Source organism: Microtus ochrogaster, chromosome 15 (genome assembly GCF_000317375.1).
Source record: "Microtus ochrogaster isolate Prairie Vole_2 chromosome 15, MicOch1.0, whole genome shotgun sequence".
NCBI classification, from domain to species: Eukaryota; Metazoa; Chordata; class Mammalia; order Rodentia; family Cricetidae; genus Microtus; species Microtus ochrogaster.
Genome location: NC_022017.1, coordinates 2,443,120 through 2,467,781, shown reverse-complemented (window position 1 = coordinate 2,467,781; position 24,662 = coordinate 2,443,120). Strand labels below are relative to the sequence as shown.

At 51.2% G+C, this 24,662-nt stretch overlaps 2 protein-coding genes across 2 annotated transcripts; both read right to left on the bottom strand.

Moving 5' to 3' along the window:
• Positions 1–782: 782 nt before the first annotated feature.
• Positions 783–6,230, bottom strand: Krt4 (keratin 4). The gene is made up of 9 exons (XM_026782700.1): positions 5,703–6,230; positions 4,332–4,546; positions 3,430–3,490; positions 2,964–3,059; positions 2,398–2,562; positions 2,126–2,251; positions 1,313–1,533; positions 1,075–1,109; positions 783–979 (listed from the first exon to the last, which is right to left on the bottom strand). The coding sequence occupies exons 1-9, from the start codon at positions 6,189–6,191 to the stop codon at positions 783–785; spliced, it is 1,605 nt and encodes a 534-aa protein (XP_026638501.1). The 5' UTR covers positions 6,192–6,230.
• Positions 6,231–11,954: 5,724 nt separating this feature from the next.
• Krt79 (keratin 79) lies at positions 11,955–22,809 on the bottom strand. The gene is made up of 9 exons (XM_005353836.2): positions 22,342–22,809; positions 20,785–21,002; positions 19,119–19,179; positions 18,907–19,002; positions 13,875–14,039; positions 13,573–13,698; positions 12,866–13,086; positions 12,368–12,402; positions 11,955–12,160 (listed from the first exon to the last, which is right to left on the bottom strand). Exons 1-9 carry the CDS (start codon positions 22,807–22,809, stop codon positions 11,955–11,957), a joined length of 1,596 nt encoding a protein of 531 aa, XP_005353893.1.
• Positions 22,810–24,662: the final 1,853 nt, after the last annotated feature.

The following is a 24,662-nucleotide window of genomic DNA, read 5'->3' as shown; positions in this document are numbered from 1 at the left end:
ACTTTGTGCTGTATACAGCAAAGACACTGGATGATCAGATGCCCTGTGTACTGCTGGCTCAGCCTGTTCCCCCAGGTTCACCCCGGGCTCCACACTGAGACATCCTGCCCCAGGTCACCCTATATCAAGCATCTTTCATATAGTTGGGGGTTCTGTGAATCTGCTCCCCTGCCTCCTGTATCTCTGACGCCTTTCTGTCTTGGAAATGGGGATCTGAGAAAGTGGGAATCTGTACAGACAGATCCTTAAAGTATCTGAGCAAATGGGCTCCTGGAGCCTTCTCCACAGGACACAAGACCAGCTACTCGGAATGAATGACAAAAGCACTTTATTGGGGATGAGTAGAGAGATGAGCCGGGCTGAACGGGACAGCAAGCAGTCTTTGTTCTTGCCGAGCCCATTGCTGCCGGGTGGTGGAGAATGAGCAGAGTTGTAGCAGGTAGCTGTCCAGGATCTGAGGGGGGGAGGGTGGCTGGAGGGGCCGCGTGTGGCCCTGAAGGAGATCCTGGTCTTCATCCCCTCTGTCCATTGGAGTGAAATCAGACATCCCTCCTATCGCAGGGGGCAGTTACCAGGCCCAAATTGAGAAGAAGCTACCAAGCTCCAATAGGGCCTCACCACAACCAAGAAGATCATCCTGGAACTGAGGGACCAGGGCAGAGAGAAGAAGACGCTGACAAGATGAGCGCTGGGAAGGAAGAGCCGAGGTGAAGTGAAGGAAGCAGGAGACACCAGCAATGGCCGGCCCTGCCAGGTTCAGGGCCATCAGGAACCCTTCTCTTCTATCTCTGGGATCTCTTGGTCACAGTGGTGGAAGAGGTAATCTTGGTACCAGAACTTCCATAGACGCCACCACCAAATCCAAAGCCACTTCCGGAACCGGAACCGGAGCCAAAACCACTCCCCAGGCCAAGGCCGATGCCAGCACTGCCGCCAATGCCAGCACTACCGCCAATGCTGGCACTGCCACCAACTACCGCTGGAAGGAGAGACAAAGTACACAGTTATTCTCAACTCCAGCAGTCCCCAATGCAGACCCAGAGGAGTCGAAGGCATGGTGCAGAAGGTACTTACAGATGCTCACGGCACTCTGGCATTCTCCAGACATCCTGGTAGGGAGAAAGAGCCATGAGCCGTGCAGAACAGAACTCCACTTCCTTCAGCACATAGATATTGTGTGTTTATCTCCGCCTTAAGCAACCACAGACTAGCGCTTCAGTGTCAGCCTACGCTCTGCTGGCTGCTCAGTAAGTACCAGCACGGCACCGAAGCAAGAATCCTGCTGAGTCACCCTAACCCAAGCCGTCCGCACCTGCACTCCTCGCCCTCCAGCAGCTTGCGGTAGGTGGCGATCTCCACATCCAGGGCCAGCTTGACGTTCATGAGAGCCTGGTAGTCACGCAGCAGCCGGGCCAGGTCTTCCTTGGCCTTCTGCAGGGCGGCTTCCAGCTCTGTGCGTTTGCTGTAGGCGTCTTTGAGGGCCAGCTCCCCACGCTGCTCTGCATCTGCCACAGATGCCTGCAGAGTCTGGCACTGTGGACAGGGACATTGATGGGCAACGTCAGTTCCCTACTTTAGAGAACTTCATGCCTGTTTCTTCTCCTGGTTCAGCTTCCCTTAGTTAAAATGGTAGAATTCTGTTCATTCTTCTGCACACCTTTCCTGACCCAAGAGTCCCATTCCTAACTTGGGGACTAGGAGCAGGGCAAGTGCCTTTAATCTCAGCACTTAGGAGGCAGAGGCAAGCAATCTCCGAGTTGGAGGCTAGCCTAGTCTACATAGCAAGTTCCAGGACAGCCAGGGCTACACAGAGGAAACCCCATTTCAGAAAGAGGAAAAAAAAAAAGAATCCCATTTATCCCAGACAGAACACATCCATGTAGGCATGAAACATGGCCACAGATCTCACCCATAACCTCACCAGACCAACAAAATAAAGATATATAAAAACCAGGGAAGACTAGTCAGGAGCCCTGTGTTTGGGATGCCACACAACATTAAACAAAACATGCTGTGGAGATCTGTGTGGCTGGTATCAGGAGGTACAAAGGCCCTATAAACAAGCCTGGAATCTGCCAGCCTAGTGCTTTATCTGCTTGGCCCCCATAAAGGCACCCACACCCACCTGCTTCTTGATGTTCTCGATCTCTGCCCTCAGCCTCTGGATCATCCTGTTGAGTTCTGAGATCTCATTCTTGGTGGTCCTCAGGCTATCCCCTTGTTGGTCAGCTGAGATCTGGAGCTGCTGGACCTAATACCCAAGGGAACAGGCTCTAAGGTTTACAGCAGACCCAGTGAGGATAACCACAGATGGAAAGGTGGTACCAAAGGAGATCCCAGGTCAAACAAGGATCAGTGGTACCCAGAGGACCCACTCATCTCACACACATAACATACCTTGGTCTGGTACCAGGACTCGACCTCAGCCTTGCTCCTCTGGGCAATCTCCTCATACTGGGCTCGGACCTCAGCAATGATGCCATCCAGGTCCAGATTCCGGTTGTTATCCATGGACAGCACCACGGATGTGTCTGAGACATGTGTCTGCATCTGGGACAGCTCCTACAAGACCCCATGACTCACATCAGACCCCAGGAGAGTCAGTCTCCCCTAACCTCTGGCTCCATCCTCCCATTTCCATGGAGATGACTGTGAAACGGGTCTGATAGAAGCAGAGTTAATAGCAGGGACCTTATGTGTTGGGTGGAAGGCAATAGAATGGAAACATGATGGTTAGCAATGGCTTCCCTAGCAACCTCCAGCTCTAAGTCCTCCTCTAGGCCATCTGGTCCTGAGAAACTCTCCACTGAGTCTCTCACACTGGTCTTTTCTCTCTATGGCCTTGCCAAGAACCCACTGCCTTGACATAAATTGTTGGACTATATTAAGAACCATGACTTCTGACACACAGCCTCACAGGTAGGGGTTGTATTTTTTTTTTAAATGGAGGATGGAGGGCTCACCGCTTCATAAAGGACTCTCAAGAAGTTGATCTCATCCTTAAGGCTGTCCACCTTGGCCTCTAAATCAACCTTGATCATGTAGGCAGCATCCACATCCTACAGAGGTAGAAGAGAAAAAGGAAGAGGATGAAGGGGGAGGAAAAAGAAATAAGGAGAAGGAATTACTGTTGATCAACACCCCCAGGAGCCCTTATAGTTTTTTTTTATAGCAAAGGTAGCGGAATCGTTTGCTGTGCTCTGCCACTAATGCCATCAGAATATGTGAAGTTCACTGTCTAGATGGGTTTTCCTCACACACTCACTCCCTTTTAGACCTCACACCATTACCCACTTCCTTTGGTGCCACAATCCCAGGCAGAGCCGAGGAAGATAAAGACAGGCAGAGATGGGCTAAACACAGGACTTAAGCCAAGGGCCACTTCCAACAGAGGTGCTACAAGATCTTCCTGCATCCTTCCTGGCTTACTTTCTTGAGGACCACAAAGTCGTTCTCTGCAGCTGTACGCTTGTTGATCTCATCTTCATACCTGGGGTAGGGGCAGGAAGACAAAGACCACCATGAGTCACTTTCCCAAGGCCGACTGCTTGTTCCCAACACCTATGAGTTTCTAAACACCCAGATCATGAGCAGCACGCAAGCCTACAGCCACAGCCTTGGCCCTGGTTTATTTAGACATAAAAACAAACATCCAAAAGAGTGTTTTTAGGGCACAAGATGTGAGGGGAACCAAGATTAGATCATTGGAAAAACTGTCATGATTCTAAATTCTAGGCAAACACTCCAGTTTTCTTTTCTTGGTGTGTGAATGTGTTCATTTACTCAGCCCCATCCTACAGAGAGCAAAAGTGAAGCTTCTATATATTGTTTGTGTCCACTGTATGTCCTATCTTCTCCCTCCCTTCTCCCCATTTAATTCAATTCTCACCAGTCATAAGGTAAGAATACTACCCCTACTAAAGACTAAAAAATCCAAAGCTCATAGATTTTAAGAAACTCATCAAAGGTCACACACAAACACAAACACATACACACATCCCACACACAACACATACACACAAATCAGTATTCAGTTGGCTCCATCTCTTTCTATAGATCTACGTAACAATCTATATTCCAATCCACAACCAAGCTAATACTGCTATTGACCCATTTTGTTTCTGAACCTCTTTGTACCCAGCAAACCCAGGAACTTAAACCTATTACTGATTAAGGCAACTAGAGGTTACTTGGCCTCTGCCTGTGAAAACATGATCATTTGAGTATGAAAGTTGGCTTAGAGGAGCTTTTCTTTGGATTCCTTGAGCCTGAAGTCCCAAGCCACTGAAGAGGAGCCTAGACTTGGACCAGCCTTCCTGATCTCCACGTACTTGGCCTTGAAGTCCTCCACACTGTCCTGCATGAGCTTCAGTTCTGACTGTAGGCGCCCTTTGTCATTGGTCAAAGAGTCCAGATGTTTCCTCAGAGCATTGATGTAGGTCTCAAAGAAAGAATCCAGGTTCCTTGGGGATGTGATGGTTGTCTGCTGCTGGAGGAGGTTCCATTTGGTCTCCAGGACCTTGTTCTGCTGCTCTAAAAATCGCACCTGTGTTGAAAAAGACACAAGCCACTAGTAAGGGCCAGATGCTTCAGCAGGAGGGTGTCTGAGGCTGGCACCAACCTAGGTGGTCCAGAAAGCCAGACCACCTAAGAGTCACCCAGCTTGGGCCACTACATAGCAAGCCCGGGGCACCATCATGACAAGCATGCTACTGGGCCCATCATCGCCTGAGGGAGGCATAGCTTGGAGAACAGTGTAGGGTTGATGCAGGTGAAGCTGGTGCGGCTTTCTAACCACAGCAGACCAGGGTGCAGGGTTAGGGAACAGAAGTGTCTATGAAAAAATCAAATCAAGTGAGACCAGGAGGTACTGAGACCAGGAGGTGCAAGCACAGTTAGTGGCAGGTGCTTGTGTTCAGTGGCTCCTGACCCACACTGAAGAACAGACAATTCACTAAAGACTGAAAACAAGCCAAGCACGGTGGTGTGCCTGTGTGATCCAGCACTCAGGAGGCTGAGGCAGGAGGAGGATGAGTTTGAAGCCAGTGTGAGCTACACAGAAAACCCGTGTCTCCTGAATCTGTACACGACCAAGTTCACACATGTCCTGAGACTCAATTAGAATCCACCCTGACAAGAACTGGAGCTTTCTCTCTCACTAAAGCACCTAGCCAGGCCTGCCAGAGAGTGGCCTAGCAGAGCATCCCTGTGGTATGCACAAGGAACAAGAGTCCCACCTTCTGAAAGGTGAGCTGAGAAGAAATGTGGACAGGAGGCACCAAGAGCCCTCAGTCTGTCACTCGAGTCTCTGTCCCTGGCCTCCGGCAGCTACTGTAGGCCTATCTGAGCTAGCAGGGAGAGCAAGTGTACCCACACATTCTCCTGCCTCAAACACCTACAGGAACCAAAGCCTTGATGCACAGCCATCCAGAACAACCCGGACAGGAGCACCACACTGGTCCCTGGCCATACATCTCTGAGTAACTACACTCCAATTGAGTCTACACAGCGGGATCTCCAGATCTTGCATGAAAGTGGAAGCTGGGCTAGAGAAAGCAAAGAGCATTCTCTTGGCACTTGAATCAGCCTCAGACATAAGAGGTTTCTCCCAGAGACAAAAATGAGTACGAGATGACCTCCTGGCTCAGACCCAGGACTCAGGACTCACTCCCACCACCCTAGCTCATGGCAGGCTCACTCGCCTTGTCAATGAAGGAAGCAAACTTGTTGTTGAGGGTCTTGATCTGCTCACGCTCTGCCATGCGGACTTTCTGGATCTCTGGGTCAATCTCCACCTGAAGAGGTGTCAGCAGGCTCTGGTTGATGGTGACTTCCTGAATACCTCCAGCAGGACAGGCAGGGAAGCCAGGACCACCTCGACCATTGAAGGAACCTCCAAAACCACCGCCAAAGCCACCAGCACCAAACCCGGCACCGAAACCTCCAACACCGAAGCCTCCAGCACCACCATAGCCTCCGCCTTGGCAGGACCCAGCCACGCTCATGGAGATACTCTTGTGACCCCCAAGGTTGTAGAGACTCCTGCTGCCAAAGCCCCCAGACGAGCATCGACCTGCACCTCCAGACATGGAGGCCGAGCTGAAGGCCACCCGCTTGACCCCACCGGCAATGGCTGAGCCACCGCTAAAGCCCCGAGAGACTCCTCGGACGCTTTGCTGTCTGGCAATCATGGCTGAGAGAGTAGGCAGCTGCGATGAGTGTAGAACAGAAGCGAAGCAAGGACCAGGTTGTGAATGCCAGAGCCCTTGGCCCTTGGAGCTTATATGTGCTGGAGCAGCAGGGCTTGGTTTCAGGGGCATAAAGGGAAAAATCTGAAGCATCCCTGGGCTGGGCCGTTGGCACAGGCCCATCTTTCTTGCACCTGTTGAGCATGTCACTAAACACACCTTCAGAAGTCACTGGGAGGGCACAGCTTATGGTTCAATCCCCTCCCTGGGCCAGTGCCCCAGGGCATCCTGCATCCTGGCCCACCTGGCTCAGCCCTGCAAAGCCCCGCTGCCCTTCCACCTTCCTGGCCAGCCTCGTGGGGCTCCACAGACTCTGGAACCTGAGAACCTGGGTTCCAGGGGACAGCCTGCCACTGTCAGACTATCCTGACCCGAGCAAGCCTCTCTCTGAGCTCAGCCTCAGTACTTGTAAAATGGAAAGGCAAATATTTACATTTCCTCTCAAGACAAGTGAGATCGTATCATGGAAGGGCGCTCTGTGAGCTGTCACAGGCAGCTCTCGGAGTCTGTAGCCTTCGTTCTTATCCTCCATGCGTCCTTGGCCCTGCATTCACCTAGGAAATGAAGCTTTTCTCTTACAGTTCCAGCCTGGTAGCCTGTCCAAGCAAGACCCAAAGGAGCTCCTGTCTGGGATTTCACCATGTGGCCTACGACCACCATGGGGCTCACTGGGCTTCCCCAGAGCATAGCATGTTTGGATTTTCCACTGTGATCCCAGAATTCTGGAAAGAAGTTGCCAACATTCTTGATTCTGGGGACCACTTTGGCAGAATGGTGATAATTCAGGTCCCCCTTCCTTCCAATCATGTTTTAACTGCAAAATCCTCCTTTTACTCCTAGAACCTGGGTTCCTTCTAATTGACCTGTATCAGACTACACTCATTTCTAACTAGTGATGCAGCCTAGGACCCTCTAAGCCCAGCCATCTCGTATGTAAAACAAGACATGTGCCTGAGCATAGTTGATAAGACAACGTACCCAAGGTACCCAGTGTACGGGAGGTCAACAGGCACTCATTCTCATCCTGCTCACTAGGAACCCAATACCTCTGTGTTCCCTCCTCCATCCATCATTGAGAAAGAACCAGATGTGAGCAGCAGCCACCAGCAACCTAGAAAACCTTACAGACCTGGACCTCCCCATGCCAATGTTCCCCCGAAAGCTTCCCTGATACATGAAGAACTCAGGGTAGGGGTGGGGGAATGAGCACGGCTCAGGTCCTAGAGATAGAGCTACAGGGAAGACCAGACTGGCCAGGACTGGCTCACCAGCAATCCTCCCAGCTCTCCCCTCTCCTCTGTCCTGCCACTGTCCAGCTGGCCACAGTAGGCCTACACTGGGGCTGGGAGGGCTGGAGCCCAGCTTTGCACATGAAGCTAGAGCAGTTGAGCATGGCAGATGAGGGAGGTGCTGCCCCTCTGCCCCCAGTATTTGCTGGGCACCAGTTTTGAGCCAAGCACTGAGATCAAAGGACAAAGGGACTATGGGGCACTAGCGTGCAGGCCTATGCATGCCCACCCTAGACTGGGAGAGGTGTGACTTGGCAGATAGGTGACAAAGCTCCAGATCTCAAGGGCCCCCTGCTGGGGGGGGTGTTCTGAGAGACACCCTCTTTCTGCCCTCCTCTCTACACACATCCCCACACCTCACCTCTGTCCTCCACAGCTGCTAAGGCTTTGGTGGGGATTGGCCAGATAAAGCCCCAGGGGGCTCATGACATGCCCTGGGTCTTGTATGTGGAACAATAATACTCTCAGTCTGGGAAATGACATAAGGCCATAGTCATGTCAAGTACTGAGCCAAAAGAAATCCAGAGCTGGGAAATGATGGTGTGTGCCTTAATCCCAGCATTCCGGAGGCAGAGGCTGGGCGGGGGATCTCTGTGAATTCAAGGCCAACTTGGTCTACAGAGAGAGTTCCAGGACAGCTGAGGCTACACAGAGAAACCCTGTCTGGAAAAACAAAAACAAAACAACACCAAAAAAAAAAAAAAACCCAAACAAACAAATGATAAAGAGAGGAAGCCAGGACTAGAAGAGGGAATCTTCAGAGAAATGGCACATAATGCCTCAAAAAATCACCTTCATTTTGTGCCTGGGGTCATTCAAACCACAAAACCATGACTGAAGACTTTCCTGATGGTTCCTTGAAACATATACACAATCTTTCACTCACAAAACAGAAGTGGGAATCCCAGTGTATTCTGGGTAGAAGCAGCTCTCTTAGAATGTCTGCCCTATGCTGAACACCGAGAGCTTCTCTTGGGACAGTTTTGTTTATTTACTAGAGCCATTCTAGTAAAGAGATGTTGAGGTTTAAGAGGTTGGTTTTTTGTTTTTTGTTTTTGTTTTTTTTGCCAGGGACAGGGGCGAGTTGGTAACTCATGCCTTTAATCCCAGATCTTGAAAAGCAGAGGCAGGCAGATCTCTATGCGTTCCAAGCCAGCCTGGTCTACAAAGCGAGTTCCTAAGACAGTCAAGGGCTATTACAGAGAAACCCTGTCTCGAGAGAAAAAAAGAAAAGGAAGGAAGGAAGGAAGGAAGGAAGGAAGGAAGGAAGGAAGGAAGGGAGGAAAGAAGGAAGGAAGAAAGGAAGGAAGGAAGGAAGGAAGGAAGGAAGGAAGGGAGGGAAATGAAAAGAAAGGTTGTGTTTCCCTCCTGAGATCCAGCAGCTCAAAATTTATGAGCACAGAGGCCAGTGCTCTAGGCTTGACCTCAAACCTCATGACCTCAGCTTTCTGTACACTGTTTTATATGGTGTCTCAGCCACCCACAGTTGATGGCTCACCAGAACAGTAGCAGGGTCTTGCGGACACAAGCATGCTTCAATCCAGCTCCCTTCTGTCCCTACTCTGTGTGATTGATACCTTGGTTTGTGTGACCCTCTCCTAACAGGTACTCAGCAAGTCATGGCATGGTCCCCAAAGGCCAATCTTGTACCCTCCAACTAGTTAAATTCAAATTAATATAATTGTAAATTCTATGATAATCCCAGATCAAACAAGAAAAATGTTCTGGTTTCGATGTATATCCTGTGACTTTATTAAATCAGAATCGCCAATACTTCACAGAATCTTCAACCTATAGATAAGAAACTTCAGGGAGACACAAGGAAGAACTTCCCAAATGAGATTGTTTAGTCCCTAAGGTAAGAGGGCCAACAAAGAGTTATTTCCCTGGGCACAGGTAAAAGACAAGTGTCCACCAGGAGGTGACAACCGAACACCAGTCCCACACTCCCCACAGTCCTGTGCACACACAACTTTTGTCCTTGGTGACCCTGCTTCCTTTGGCCACCTGCCCAAGCATGGCTTTGAGGAGTAAAGCCAGATGCTGTCAGGCATGGAGCAGGAATGGAGGGCGTGTTTCTTCAGAGCTTTCTGAATGAAGGAGGCAAAGCCTTACCATTCAACCTGGGATTACAGATCTTGAGGCCTCTGTCACTGGCAGCCCCAACCTGGGGAGCAGTGTGGGAAAATATCTTGCCTTCCCTGGTCAGGTGGGTGCCCTGGCTCTACTGGGTCACCTAATCTCAATTGCCCCATGGCCTGAGTCACTGAGGGAGCTGAAGCCAGCAGAGAGATCAGGAATCCTGCAGGGAAGAGGCCAGTGTTCAAGGAGGCCTGTGAGCAGGGAGGAAGGTAGGGCTCTTCCAGCCAGGGCCAGAAAAGGTCACGGATCAGCTAGCTCAATCTTCTGCCCTGGCAGGTGCCAGCAGGGGCTTTAAACCCTTCCCGCTCCACAGACAAATACTTTTACTGAAGCTTTCAGACAATAGGGACAGAAGCCAGGCTATCGCATGCACGGCAGCCCTGCCCTTGCAGCTGGCCTTCCCTCCCCACCCGCTGAAGCCCTTGATTAGGAGTGCCTCATGGGAAGGAGCCTGGTCTGTAAGTTACTTTGAGCTCAAAGACAGACAGGATAAAACTACATCGCTCAGTTTCTAGACCCTAAATTTGTCTTCAACGGAGCTACTTTTGGCTCTGTTGTTAACTCGTTGTGGCTTTCAGACACATGTGTCCCTTCAGACACCCCACCACAAGCAGCAGCAGCTGCCGCCTTTCCCTCCTGTGAAGTAACAGTTTGGGCTGACCACCTACCAGTTTCTCTTTCTCTGTGGATTGCATAACCCAGTGAGGGGCTTGGGCTTTGGGGCAACATTTTTTGGATTCTGTATCCAGTTCTGTGCTCCTAAAAAGTTACTTAACCACTCTGTGTCTTATTTTCCTCGTTTGCAAATGGGGTTGCTGGAGAGACTGGGTTAGCCGCTCAGAGAGTCCAAGCGCCTACACTCTCATCTCCAAAAGTGTTAAAATGCATGAGGAAACCCTGGAGGAAAAGCTCAGGGGTGTCGGGAGTATGGGGAGTGTTGTTTGCCAAGTCAAGGTGCTATGTCCCTGGATTGGAAATAAAATTTGGTTCAGAATCTCTGCTTGTGTTCCCCATCCTTGGCTCAACCTTTCCGAGTCCTCTGGGGAGCACTGCTGAGCACGCAGACTCCTGTCCAGAGCGCTCAGCCACATTCAGGCCGGGGGGGGGGGGGCTTAGACTAGGCACGGCCTGTGGACAAGATGGAATGGGAAAGACATAGCTGGGCCTCCATCTTACATGTCAGTGAGGAGTGGGGTCCAGGCTGGGGAGGAGCTGCAGGGAGCTGAGAAGGAAAAGAGATTACCTAGGAGACAGGAAGGAGGAGGGGGACTTCAGGAGGAGCGGGATAAGGTTTGAAAAACCCTGGTCACCACTCATCTGTCCCTAACAAGGGACATGCAAGAGAACTAGGAGCCTCCATTGCCTGAGTTAGAAAATGGAGAGCTCTGAGTCCTTGTTGAATCCCGGAGCAAATTAATATAGCCATAAAGCACACAATCCAATGACATGTGTGTTAGTAGTGGTGGCTAGATGAGGGGGGCTAGGGGAGAAATTAATATATCCATAAAGCACACAATCCAACGACGTGTGTTTGTAGTGGTGGCTAAATGAGGGGGGCTAGGGGAGAAATCACTTGGGGTGTGTACAGAGAATCCAAAGGTCCATGAAAGGAAAGAAAGGGGGCTGGGAGAGGGTTCCCTAAGTCACACGCTTTCAGTGTTCCCCTGACAGCCGCACTTTCTACAAAGGAAGAAACTAGGCCAAGAGGTAGGACTCTGCCCAAGTTCATACAGCTAATCATGGCCGAAGGTGAGATCTAACCAAAGCCTGGCTGGTCTGAAGGCAGGAGTGTAGTTGTCCACTGACCGTGCTAGGCCAGCACCCGGGATGGGAGTGCTGCCCAGATGGCCAGTCCAGTCCCCAGGGAGATAGACTGGAGTCACAGGCAGCTTGCTGTAGTTGCTGTTTATTGAGATACACCACGGGCACAGACAGGGGCTGGGAAATGAGGTGACAACGGTGACAAGCTGAGGAAGGTGGAGGTCTCTGGGAACCATGCCTGCCTCTTCTCTCCTCCTCCAGCTTGCCCTGAACTCAGAGCAGATCTGCTAAGGTGAGAGGAGAAATGGACACCCTACCTCCTCCAAGTCACCCCCAAGTCATCTAGCTGGTAACCCTAACCTCCCTCCCATCCCACTGCATCGCCAAGGATAAAATCTGAGTAAATTTGAGCCCTTTCCCAAATGCAATTCGTATGTAAATTGTGCACTACGAATACTCAGCCTCCCCGGTCCCAAGAAGGACGATGGTCCAACACCACCGCAAAGCCTTGCTGCTAGTATCTCCTGCTAGAGGTCTTGACCGTGGTGGTCTTCCGCAGGATGGAGGTGCCCCCGGAGACCTGCCCGCTCTTGGCAGTGCCGTAGTTCACGTTAGCACTGAAGCTGCCCTTGCTGGCCCCGCCAGCCCCGCCTAGAGAGAGGCCGCTCCCGAAGCCTGCCATGCCGCCTCCAACCACCGAGGTAGAGTTGCCGGTCACCGCTGCAAGGCAAAAGCTCTGCCTTAGTAGAACTGTCGAGCCAGGAAGGGGCAGGGGGAGTCCAGAAACTCCCAAAGAACGGGAGCAGTGTAACGCGGCAACACCGCTAAAAGTTCGCACTGACTCTTCAAGAAAGACCCCCTAGGACCTGGACCAGAGGCATGGGTCAGGAGGGGCGGGGAGGGGCGGGGAAGATGCTAGATACTTACAGATACTGACAGCACTGGGACACTCTCCAGACATCCTAGGGGAAACAAAAGCCCAGAGTGGTCAGAGGTCTTGAAACCCATGTTTAAACCTTCCCTCAGCTCTTGCCTCTATGTGCAACCAGCTCTGTGTCACGGCCTGGGGACAAGACCCGGAGATGTGAGTAGCAGGAATATGCAACAATCCAGGACTCAAGGCCTCCCAGCAGAGCCTAAAGGCCTTTCTGCAGGAGGCTCTGAAGCCTCCCCTCACCCCCTGTAAGGATAATGACAGTACCCTGCATCTAAGGACAGAAGAGCCTTTTGTCTTTCCAAGGAAGAGTTGAGCCTGACCTGGCAGAGCAAACCTTGTTACTGAGCCGCCACACCCCAAAGGATGTGGATGCTCAATGATTCAGAAAGTGAACAGCAGAAAAAGGGGAAGCTGAGGAGTCACCCTAGAGCAGCACCCACAGACACCAGGTCTCCCCACGCTGCACAGTGGGGCAGAAGGGCTGCCACCTGCTCTCCTCGCTCTCCAGCAGCTTGCGGTAGGTGGCGATCTCCACATCCAGGGCCAGCTTGACGTTCATGAGAGACTGGTAGTCACGCAGCAGCCGGGCCAGGTCCTCCTTGGCCTGGTGCAGGGCTGTGTCTAGATCTCCAAGCTTCTTCTTAGCGTCCTTGAGCGCCATCTCCCCACGCTGCTCTGCTTCTGCAATGGCTGTCTGCAGCTGCTGGCACTGCCCATAGGAAAAAATGGTACTGGGAATACCTTCCAGGGTGATGCCATTCATCCCTTTTCTCTCAAGCCAGGAGGCCCACACCCAACCACACCACAACCAACTTGGGAGAAACAGAAGGAAACATTGTAACTGAAAAGGAAACAATAGAAGAACCGAGGAAATGACAATTCCTCCGGCAGATCCCCCTGGGCTTTGGAAGAAGTAAAATGAACAACAAAACCATCCAAGTGACTTGTTTATCTACAGAAAAGTCACACTGTCTGGCCATAACTACATAGAGTCCCCATCAAAGAACTCTCTGCCTTTCCACAGACATCCTGGAGATGGGATAGACCCACACGCTCTAGCACTTCTGCACTCTGTGACCTTCAGGAAGTCCCTTCGCCTCCTGAACCCCAGTCACTTGTCCAGCTCCTTCCCAGAAGAAGCAGGTTGATCCCGATGGGTCAGACTTTGAGTTTTCCAGGCTGATTCGGTACCCACCTGCTTCTTGGTTGCATCCACTTCACCTTGCAGTCTCTGGATAGTGCGGGTGAGTTCTGCGATCTCGTTTTTGGTGTCTCGAAGGTTGTCCCCATGCTTCCCAGCTGTCACCTGCAGCTCCTCGTACTGGAAGGCAAAAAGGTGTCAATAACTATCAAGAGCCCTGACCTGCTGGGTAGATGTTGGCCTCAGAGACCACCCTCTGCTGAAAGTCCCAAAGTTCCAATGGCCCAGTGGGCCAGGCTTCTTTAGGGGAGGACATCCAACCATCACCTGTACAGCCAAGCTAGCCCTCTGCTCACCTTGGTCTGGTACCAGGACTCAGCCTCAGCCCGGCTCCTCTGGGCAATCAGCTCGTACTGGGCTTTGACCTCAGCAATGATGCTGTCCAAGTCCAGGCTGCGGTTGTTGTCCATAGACAGCACCACGTTGGTGTCAGACACATGGGTCTGCACTTGGCTCAGCTCCTGAAGAAACAAGTCAGCTGCCACCAGAGTCCTGCTCCAAGCCTTGGACAGAAGCCAGGGATGGAAAGCAGGATTCTTGCATGGTCTCAGAGGGACAGAACACTAGAGGACACTCTAGACTCTACCACTGAACAAAGCATCCTTCTCCTGGATGGCATAGGCATTCATCCCCACTGTTGATCCACAGGCCTCCTGCTGAGAGAGCTTGGGGATGAACGGAGTGTCCCCTCCAGCCCTGTGCCTCACTTCTGTGCCCCCAGGGCAGGCAGCTTGCTCAGAGCCACCTGCTCCACCATCCATGGTGACCCTGACAATAAGGGAGGAGAAAGGCTTGGAAGTAAAGATCCCCTACCAGAGTACCAGGTACACAGGGAAAGAGGGTGACACTGAAACCAGCAGTGACAAAGCCCTGATGACTTCGGACAGTTACTACCCTAGGCTATGATGTTCTCAGGATGTCCTTGCATTTCTAGGGTCACGGCCTTTTTAAAAGATGCCTTAATGTTTGTGATCTGTTCACTGTGTCACAACTTCATTGGTTCCCAGAGAGCTCTGCCTCTGTGGCCCCTTGGATCCCTGGAGTTAGCTTGGCTACCAGACTACCCTCAAGTATGGCTGAAAAACCCTTTGCACTCCAGTCCTCTTCATAGACCCCCTGCTGAGCACGGAGGCTTCCCCCTCCCCCCAGCCCTCACAGCACTCAGGAGTTCCTGGCCAAAGGAGTTCTGTAATTTGAAACCAGCCTAGGCTATCTAGTAAACTTCCAAGCAGCCCAGGCTACAGTATGAGTCTGTGTCTTGAAAAAAAAAAAGAAAAGGCCTTCATAGTCTCACTGCCTCTCTGGCATCCCTCAGGCACAATCCAGGGGACTGTGGCAGACAGAGAGAGTGGTAGCAACACTCTTCCCTTCCTGAGCAGCCAGTGTGGTCAGTCACCAGCTTGGCCACGCAGCATCAGGATGAATTCGAATTCAGGACAGCTCTTTTTCCAGTTCCACAGGCAGATGATGTCAAAACGCAGTACGGAAAGCCCTTTTTAGCCCCTGGGGAGCCTGACTTCAGAACCTGAGATGACTCAGGCCAAAAAAAGAGCTAAGGGAGAGAGATGGAGATGGAGGCCAAAACCACATCTAACTGACAGCTTGGGTTGTTGGCTGTGCTCCAAGCACAAGGGTGGGGAGAAATAGGTTGCTGAAACTGTGGGAAAGAGAAGTGGCAGAATCTGGAGGGAAAGCTACTCCCGGCCTGCTGTAACATCTGGGTAACAAGTTACTGAGTGTCAGAGAACCTGGTGATCTTTGTGTGTCTTTATGGCATACGGTGGCCGTGAGGTTTCAGATCAGACACAGCCATGGTGGGTGCTCAGGAAGTCCACTCATCTGCTCGAATTCCTCTGAAGGTTAAAGGCCCGAAGGCCTCCCCTTGAACCGGCTGACTTCTCACAGCCCTGTGTGCCTGTTGTACTCTGGGACCCATAACCAGCATCACCTCTCAGCTCCAGCCCCCCAAACCCCACCCTCGGTCCACCACAGAGCAGCATGTGGCCTGAGTAGAGTCAACCTGGAATTTGCAAAGCAACAAGACAGAAACTGAAACTCCCCACAAAAAAGCAGCCTCAGTGGTCCGCTGGCAACAGGACAGAGACCCCTACCCAATAGCGGCCTCAGTGGTCCGCTGGTGTCATGACATACCACGGAGAGAAAGGTCCAGATGTTTAGTGAAGTCCAACTAGGGAAAATGAACAGGAAGAGCCTCTAGGCAAGGAAAGCGTGCATCTCCTCAGACATCAGAGACTAAGGTGGAGGACAGTGGAGGTGTCCAGGCAAAGGAGCCAGAGAGGCAGAAGTGGGGTCACTACGAGAGCTGCGTCCTTAGATGTCCCCCAAGCTAAAGAGGGGACTCAAAAGTTGTCTTTATGCCAGTGAGACTTTCAGTGAGAACCAGCTTGCCCTCCAGGTTTCCTTTAGATTCGACATGGCCAAAACCAGAGCATGGGATTGACTCCTGAGTGCCAGGTTGACCACCATGACTGGCAAAAGAACCGTTGGTCTGGTCCTCCTCTTGCTGTAAAGGAAGCCCTGGATGAAGAAGCTCTTTGACAGGAAGTGATCCCCTAGCAAGGTCCATAGCTACCTTCCCCTTCTACATCTTCACTTAATTCTCCCACCTATGTGATGTCCAACTTGCCAACTTCCTGCCACCCTAGACACTGTGCCCTTTGATGCCAAGGCTCTGCCCAGCTGAGCCCTTCTTATGCCTGTTTCTGAAGTCCAGCTCTTCCCAGGATTCATTGCAGGTGTCGTCCCCTCGAGGGCCTCCCTTCCTGCCCTCCAGAAGAGCCCCCACCACAGCCTTCCTGTGTGCCTTGACATCTTGAGCCTGTCCCAACAGGATTTTCCTCATTTAAGAATCCGGCCCCAAGGGCAGGAACTTTGTCTTACTTGTTATGTGGGAGGAACCCCATAAATGCTTCTTAAGTGAACAAGGCAAAGTTAAGAGAAAAGGATACTGGGTGAGCCAGCCTTGTGCTTTGGATAGGGCGAAGACAAACCTGTATCACTGAAAACAGACAATTGAGCCTAAGAGTGGATAGGGAAGCCCTAACTCCTGAGCAACCACCAGCGAATCCCAGCAGAGACAAAGGAAACTCACAGAATCCTTTATGGTGAGCTCCACCTGGTTCAACAGATGGAAGCGAGCAGTAGAGCCCAGCAGGGCAGGGAATACAAGAAAAAGGAAATGATACCATGCTAATGCCTTCAGAAGACTCTAAAGACTCAACTGCTGTGTCATCTGCCTCGTCCCATCACAGAGAGCAGGCTTCCTACTGGAAATAGAAACCCAAGATAGAGTTGGGACATGTAAAAGAGGCCTTGACAGAGGCAACCTCACAGTCTGTGGGGGGCAAGGAGCAGATCCTAGGAGGCCATGGAGAAGGCCAAGGAAATGAACACGGAGCCATCCCATAAAAACAATGATGAGAGAACAGAGCCCAATCACAAAAGCCCTGCTCCTCAGAGGGAAGAGGACAGGATACAAATTAAGGAATTATAGACATGGGAGGAGGCCCGGAGCCACCAAGAATTGCCTGAGGAAACATGAAACCAAGTAGGTTCACTTCACACATCAGTGTATTACTGGAGACAGTGGACACTATTTGATCACCTTTCCAGAAATCCCAAAAATAAGACAACAGAGACTGGGGACAGCACTCAGGCAGTCCATGTTTGTTATGCAAGCATGAGTTCAGATCCAAGCAACTATGCAAAATGCTTGGCATCTTGGTGTGTGCCTTGTAACACCATTGGGGAAAAGGGAAACAGATGGATTCCCAAGACTCATTGGCCAACCAGTGAAGTACAGGCTCAGTGAGAGATCTTATCTCAAAAGACTGTGGTAGGGCGTGCTGGAGGAAGATGCCCACAGTCGACTCTCGAATTTTGTTTAAAATTTCAGTAAACACGAGGTGTGGTGGATCATGCCTATAATCTCAGGACGTGTGGGGCAAGCTGAGGCAGGAGGATTGCTGTGAGTTTCAGACCAGGATGGATTGTATAGCAAGACCTTGTTTGAAAAACAAGGAACTCAGTGGTACAGCACTTGCCTAGCCCTGTTCCATTCCCAGCAGCGCACGCGTGCGCGCGCACACACACACTTTGATCAGCTGCCTGACTATTGGAGAAAAGTAGGCGCATATCACTCTTGGAAACATCCATGTGAGAATCTCCAGAAACTGTCTAGACAGCCCGAGTGATGAAGTAGCATCTGAAACAGCACAGAGGCTAAAGGACGCTGGGTGCTTGACTAGATGTCTGTGTGCCTTCCCGTCCGTCTCCTGAGAAACCTGATTCCTGACTTCTATTCCTCGGGTTTCTTCATTGTCACAAGATTCAAGCCACCTTGTTTGGTTTTGTTTGGTTTTGGTTTTGTGAGACAGGATTTGTCTGTGTAGCCCTGGCTGTCCAGGAACTTGCTCTGTAGACCAGGCTGGCCTCAAACTAAGAGATCCGCCTGCCTCTACCTCCCGAGTGCTGGGATTAAAGGTATGTGTCATCACCACTGGCCCTAGTCACCTGTTAACAGAGCCCTCAATGGGGCAGCACCTGACCTCATAGGCAGAGAGTACCCTGCTACCATGACCCTTGTCCAGACGGCACAGAAGGGAACTTTACCCTAGATGGAAGGTTAGCTGTGCAGTCCCTACTGATGCTAGGAACATTTGCTTCTCTAATGAATTCCCACTAAGCCCAACCCTCTGGTCCCAGTTTCCAAGGCTCCCTGTCTCCTGGGTCTGGTCCTGGATTCACTGAATTACCTACTACCCTACCTCACCAACCCTAGCACAGTCTTGTTTGGCCATCCCTGCTGTTCCAACACTTGCCCCATTACAAACTGATCGGGCCAAGGGCACTGCCTCTGACTAGTTCTGTGGCCAAGGATGAGCTACTGTGTACCACAGTACCATTGGTTCTCAAATGGGCACAACAATAGCACTTACGTTACAGAGCTATTGAGACAATTATGCGCAAAGGTGGCCCACAGCTTAACTGTTGAAACATCTACTGTAGGGGCATAATATTCATTAAAGGGGTGGGTCCCAACTTTTGTTTTCTTTATTGAGACAGTATCTCTCTCTGTTACCCTGGCTGGCCTATAACGTCTACATAGACCAAGCTGACCTCAAATTCACACTATCTGCCTCTGCCTCCAAATGCTAGGATTAAAGGCTTGTGCCACCAAGCCCTGCCCCATCCTGTAGGCTCCAAACTTTTTCCAGTTTAGTTACACTGGTGAGTTCACACCCCCAGGGGGACTCTCTAGTAATACATAAATGTATATAAATCATGCCTGTCCATTCATCTTCTCACCATCTCAAAGAGATGCTGCAGGAAGTCAATCTCCTGGGTCAGGGTGTCCACTTTGCCGTGCAGGTCCATTCTGCCCATATATGCAGCATCTACATCCTGAGGAGAGGTAGAGAGCAAGCAGAAAGCTCAAACCAGACTCTAATTCTCTGCAGACCCACCTCCACCCCTCGCAGCCAAAGGACTACCTCCCCCGGCTTAGCCACCCCACACACCTTCTTGAGCAACACAAATTCGTTCTCCAAGGCAGTGCGCTTGTTGATTTCATCCTCATACCTGTAACACAGGGAAGGCTCAGACCAGCTCAGTCCAGTTCTGTCTTTTAGGCTCACCTGACTCCCACTACCCAGAAACGTCTTTGAGGGACAGTTCTTTAAAGCGGTCAGACAGTGAAGACACTGGGGTGATGTCTTTGTTTAAACACTTCCTTCCCCCATTTGAAGAAAGGGACACCGAACTTGCACAATATTATAGCACTGTGGGACTGCCATCCCTTTGGACCTGAGCCCTTGCAGGTTCTACCAAATGGAAACAGCTGTGTCAACAGTGGTTAACCTCTGTCTCCACTTTCAACAACATGCTTTCATTTGAAACAATCAATCCCGCCCCTCCACTTCTGCTGAGACTAAAGCTTAGAAATTGCCAATGTAAAGTTATAAGAAAAGATTTTTTTTGTTGTTTTATTTGTTTGTTGTTTTTGAGACAGTGTTTCTCTGTGTAGCCCTGGCTGTCCTGGAACTTGCTCTGTAGACCAGACTGACCTTGAACTCAGAGATCTGTCTGCTTCCACCTGAGAAAAGTTATTTTAAAATACACTTTAGTGTAATAAATATATGTATTGCCAACCATGTTGAAGAAAGGTCATTTGGATCTCAATTCAAACCCTCATTTTTTAAAAATTTATATTTATGGAGCAGTTGAAAATTCCAGACTAGGTATTCCATGGGGCTGAGGAATTAGTACTCTGAACATTTTAGATATGATTGTGGCGTTGTGTCTCAGTTTTGTTAGGTCTGGTTAAGCAAATGAACTATATAAAGATTTATATTTGAATTAAGATTATGAGGTATAAAAAATTTGTGACACAGGCGTAGGAACATCTGATGTTGATTTCTCAAGAAGGGAGTTTGGAATTCCACCAAACGTGAGAAAGAACACGGTGCTCCAGTGACTTTCCTCAGTCGCTAGAGAATAGTCAAGGTATGTCCCCGCACCTCAGATGTTTTTCTGAAGAGAATAGCATTGCTGCACTTTCTATAACCTCGAGCATACCAGGCTGGGAAGAGCCTTTTCTGTAGAACTGTAAACTCATAATTGTTATGACTGTAGTAATAAAAACGAGGCTTGCCCTTGACTGCCCCAGGCCCCTGGTTTCCCGTGTAGGTTCTTGGCTTTACTCAGGAGAGGTGGTTTGGCCAAACTCTCACATACACCTAGTAAACATATTTGTGAATAAAGCTCCAAGAGCACTAGACTTACTTGGAGACAAAAAGGGAGGAGGTAGGAAAAGAGAGACAAAATGAGATTGGCTAAGCTGAGTGTGGGTAACAAGAGTATGGGATTCAGGACACTATTCTCCCTACCTTGTGAAAAAGACTTTTTAAAACTATGAGACTAAGTGAGGTGACTCACACATGTAATCCCTGAGACTGAGGCAGGAGAATCACCAAGAGTTCAAAGTTAGCCTGGGTGAGGCCCTGTCTCAAAAAGACAAAAATAATAGTAGTAGTAGCAATAACAAAATAAATGGATGAAAAAGATAATAAACAAACAAGGCAATGCCCAGGCCCCCACCGGGGTAGCTCTCCCTGGATGGGCTGGGTCGGTGACATCTCTTCCACACTGTCATATGTGTCCCGCAGGGAGCCTGTATGTTCTCACTTGTTCTTGAAGTCCTCCAGATTGTCTTGCACGTTCCTCAGCTCCATATCCAGCCTCCCACGCTCGCTCTGCTTGGCATCCAGCTGCCTTCTCAAGTTGCTCAGGTAAGTCTCAAAGAGAGGCTCCAGGTTCCTGGTGACCCCTGTATTCTGACTCTGCTCCTGCAGCAGGGCCCACTTGGTCTCCAGCACCTTGTTTTGCTGCTCCAGGAAGCGCACCTGGCCAGGGAAAGGAAGATAGGGGGTCAGCACCCAGGAAGCAGCCTCCAGCGCACCAGGGGCCAGCAGTATTACCCACTTCTCACGGGGAGAGAACAACCCTGCTCAAATGACAATCTGAGCAGATGGAAAGGAAAGAGTTAAAAAACACAGGCGCCTGTGCTCCTGTTCTGTGTGCTAGTCACCTGAGCCTAAGCACTTGGTTCTCTGTCTCACTTTCCTACTTGTCCTGAGTAAAACTGGATGACGTCAGTGTTTATGAGACTGATCCCACATCAAAGTGGACTGTTAAAATCATCAGAGAGATAGATGGGACTAGAGAGATGGTTCAGCAGTTAAGAGCACTGCCTGATCTTCTAGAGGACCCAAATTCACCCACACGGAGGCTCACAAAAGAACCAAAAGTCACCAGGGGAGAGGGTGAGAAGTGGGCGTCCCTTGCCTCACCTTCTGTTATGCAGGTCCTACCTCCACAGCAACCCAGGCCTAGTCACATGACCGGGAGCCCTGTAGCAGGTGCACTTTGAGGCTCTGCAACCTACTTCAGTCACACGTCTGTTTGCAAGCACCTGTGTGGTCCTCTCAGCCTCAGTTTACATATGGTAAAAATGTAAAGAATCACCTACCCTGACTCCGCATGAGAAGGGGACGGGGTGCTCTGTGTTAAAAGTTCAAATCATGGGTCATGGAGTCAATGAGTTATGCCTCGTACCTTCACAGTGCCTAGGCTCAGAGCCAGGGAACACAGTGCTGACAGAGTAAAGCAAGAAATGCTAGACAGTAACACCAGAGTGGTCCCAGAGTGTCACAGTCAAACTGTGGCAGCCACCCTCCTCCCTGTGCAGCCCAAACAGAGCTTCTTGGCTGGAACAGGGAACCAGAAGAGGAGAAGCAATGAAGGGTTCATCCTGTCCCCCATGTTCTGAGTGTAACCAACCCCAAGACTTCGGCAGCTGGAGAGGACAGACAGGATCCCAAGGCCGTAATTCATTGGATTCCTAAGCTGTGCATGGTTGCCCACAGCTATAAAATGACACGAGTCTTTAAAGGCCACCTCCCTAGCAGGAACACTGAGGACCACACGTGTTCGAATTATAAGGTCAGGCTGCTGCTTGTCCAACACAGTCAGGTGGGCTGGACCCGTCATCTCCCGAGGCACTCTCACAGCAGAAACCCCAGCCTTCAGGATTCAACCCCAAAACCAGGTAGGCAGAAACCACAGTCACCCACACCCTGCCTGCCTAGTGCACACGGATGACATTCCCTTTGCCCTGACCACCCTCCACTGGAGATTCAGCTTCCACCAGCACCCTACACACACACAGTTTGCCCCACCCACCTTGTCAATGAAGGAGGCAAACTTGTTGTTGAGGGTCTTGATCTGCTCGCGCTCCTGCGTGCGCACCCGCTGGATCTCGGGGTCTATCTCCACATTGAGAGGTGTCAGCAGACTCTGGTTGACGGTGACTTCCTGGATCCCCCCAGGAGGACAGACTGGTCCAAATGTCTGCCGTCCAGCCCCTAGGCCCACGTAAGCCCCACTGCCAAAACCTCCTAGCGCCCGGCCAGAAGAGGCCCCACCAGCCACACTGACAGAGATGCCCTTGCCTCCCAAATTATAGAGGCTCCGGCTGCCAAAGCCTCCAGAGCCGGGGCAAGAGCGGACCCCACCGCTGCTGCCACTACTCCTGGACATGGTGACTGAGCTGTAGCTGGTTCGCATGCGACTCCCGCCCCCTCCGCTGGCTGAGTTAGAGCTGAAGCCTCCTTTCGTGGAGTAAGTCTGGCGGGACACAGAGGACCGCATGACTGACAGCAAGTGGGGAAGCTGGGAGCAGGAGGGAACAGACAAGCAAGCGGAGCGCAGTGAGCTAATGAGCTCCCAAGGGCCTTTTTATCTTTTCCCAGCAGGGTTGGCCCTGGGTTCTACACATCCCTGCTGTGATTACCACAGGTGAGAGGGAGGGGCCTTGTGGGCCTGGAGGGGAGCCCCTTTCACTGATGAGTGGGAGGGCCTCGCCCAGCCATCCCCGGGACTGGAGAGCTGCACCTAAGCAGAGACTATTTGGAGCAGGAAGGATAGCCCCCACCTCTAGCCCCCGCAGGTTCTCCTCACTTGGAACAGGATGATAAGGCTCCCACGGCTACCCTCACCACCCAGTGACTGACTTGGTCTCCTCCTACCCGGCCTGCTGTCAATGGGGCTCTGTTTTGTGAGGTTTGTCCCAGGGCCCTGTGGTAAGCCAAGGCCCTCAGGGCCCAGGGCTGTGCAGGTGGCAAGGGAAGGTGCGTTGGGCAATGGGCTGTAGACAGAGTGCCCAGGCCTGCTCCAGTCCCACCCTCCCTGTCTCCCAGCCCACGGCCTCCTGTCTCTTGGCAGGTCCAGCGTGGGGGGCACAGGTGACAGTGTAGGGGTGGGGCAGCTGCTCTTCTCTCTATACTGGCAGGTGTCTGCTGGGTTGAAACCCTGTGTGTGGCAAGGAGGATTCAAGGACAAAAGGAGGTCCCAGCCCAGCCATTGGTCTAGCTGGGCACACACTGTGGGTTGACAGGCTTTGCTGGGCTCAAACCAGGCATGGTGGTGTGCACCTCTAATCCCAGTACTGCAGTGGCAAAGATGAGTATCAGAAGTCCAAGGCCAGTCTGGGTTCCATGAGACCCTGTCTCAAAACCAAAAAATAAAATAAAATAAAAAAGGAGAAAGTAAAGAAAGGCCTGGTCTCCTCAGGAAGAATGTTGGGGCTTAGGACAAACTCTGCTATCTTTCCCAGAAATGGAAGTGGGCAGGGAACTTGATCACTCCTAAGCTCTTCCTTGGTGGAGCCTTCTGGAACAACTGAAGCCCCAAAGGGCTCATGCTGTACCCCATTATCCTTCTCTTTCCTCCACCAGTAGTCCTTACGCGCAGCTCAGCGGGCAGGGACATACACCGTCACTTCACATCATTTCCCAGGCTCTTCCCAGTCAGGTTTCCAGAGACTTCAGGCACAGGATCCCAGGCTGGGAGCCCCGCCCTCCTCACCTCTTCCATCATTCGGTGCAAGGACCCAGAAAGGACAGAGCCTGGCTTAATGCAAGGATGGGCAGTGTTTACCTTGCCAGGCTAGCGCTGGGATGCTCAGTCAGTTTGGGCTTAACAGAGACATGCAGGACCTCAGTGGGGATGGGGACCACTGGGCTCCAAAGAAGGCTGCAGGGTCTTTCATCAGGGCCCCTGGGAAATTCAAGCAGCTCCCACTTACTTAAAGCACTGAACCCAGCTTCTGCCAGGGGTGAAGTGCCACAGAACTAGCCTCTTAATGCCACCAAGAAGAAAGCCTTCTCTGCTTGAAGTTAGAACACCAGGCATCTGGGAAAGCTCAACACTCAACCGCTCTGCCTCGAAGCATAGCCCACCATAGAAATCCTTGGAGAAACGGCGGCCCTAGACTGAGCCGTCATCTTCCAGCAACCACCTCTCATCTCCTTTCCCAGGCTGAGAGCGTTTTCTCAGGCTCCCTTATCTCTGCCGGCAGCGTAGGAGTGGAGATAGCTGTGAGTGGAGCCTAGCCTCCAGGCTGCTGTTGTGGTCCCCTAGGCAGGAAGATGTTGTCAGTCAGTGCTGTGAGTCACACTGTGTGGCTGGAGTGGTGGGAGTGGGAGTCAGTTTGTAAATATGAA

What these genes read in the sequence shown, in the direction of transcription:
- Krt4 (XM_026782700.1), bottom strand. Translation starts at nt 6,191, where the DNA reads ATGATTGCCAGACAGCAAAGCGTCCGAGGAGTCTCTCGGGGCTTTAGC. An exon ending in AGTCCTGGTACCAGACCAAG is followed by an intron (nt 2,252 to 2,397) that starts GTATGTTATGTG and finishes CTTGGGTATTAG; the next exon opens with GTCCAGCAGCTCCAGATCTC. An exon ending in CTGGAGGGCGAGGAGTGCAG is followed by an intron (nt 1,110 to 1,312) that starts GTGCGGACGGCT and finishes TCTCCCTACCAG; the next exon opens with GATGTCTGGAGAATGCCAGA.
- Krt79 (XM_005353836.2), bottom strand. Translation starts at nt 22,809, where the DNA reads ATGCGGTCCTCTGTGTCCCGCCAGACTTACTCCACGAAAGGAGGCTTC. An exon ending in CTGGAGGACTTCAAGAACAA is followed by an intron (nt 19,180 to 20,784) that starts GTGAGAACATAC and finishes CCTGTGTTACAG; the next exon opens with GTATGAGGATGAAATCAACA. An exon ending in AATTTGTGTTGCTCAAGAAG is followed by an intron (nt 19,003 to 19,118) that starts GTGTGTGGGGTG and finishes ACCTCTCCTCAG; the next exon opens with GATGTAGATGCTGCATATAT.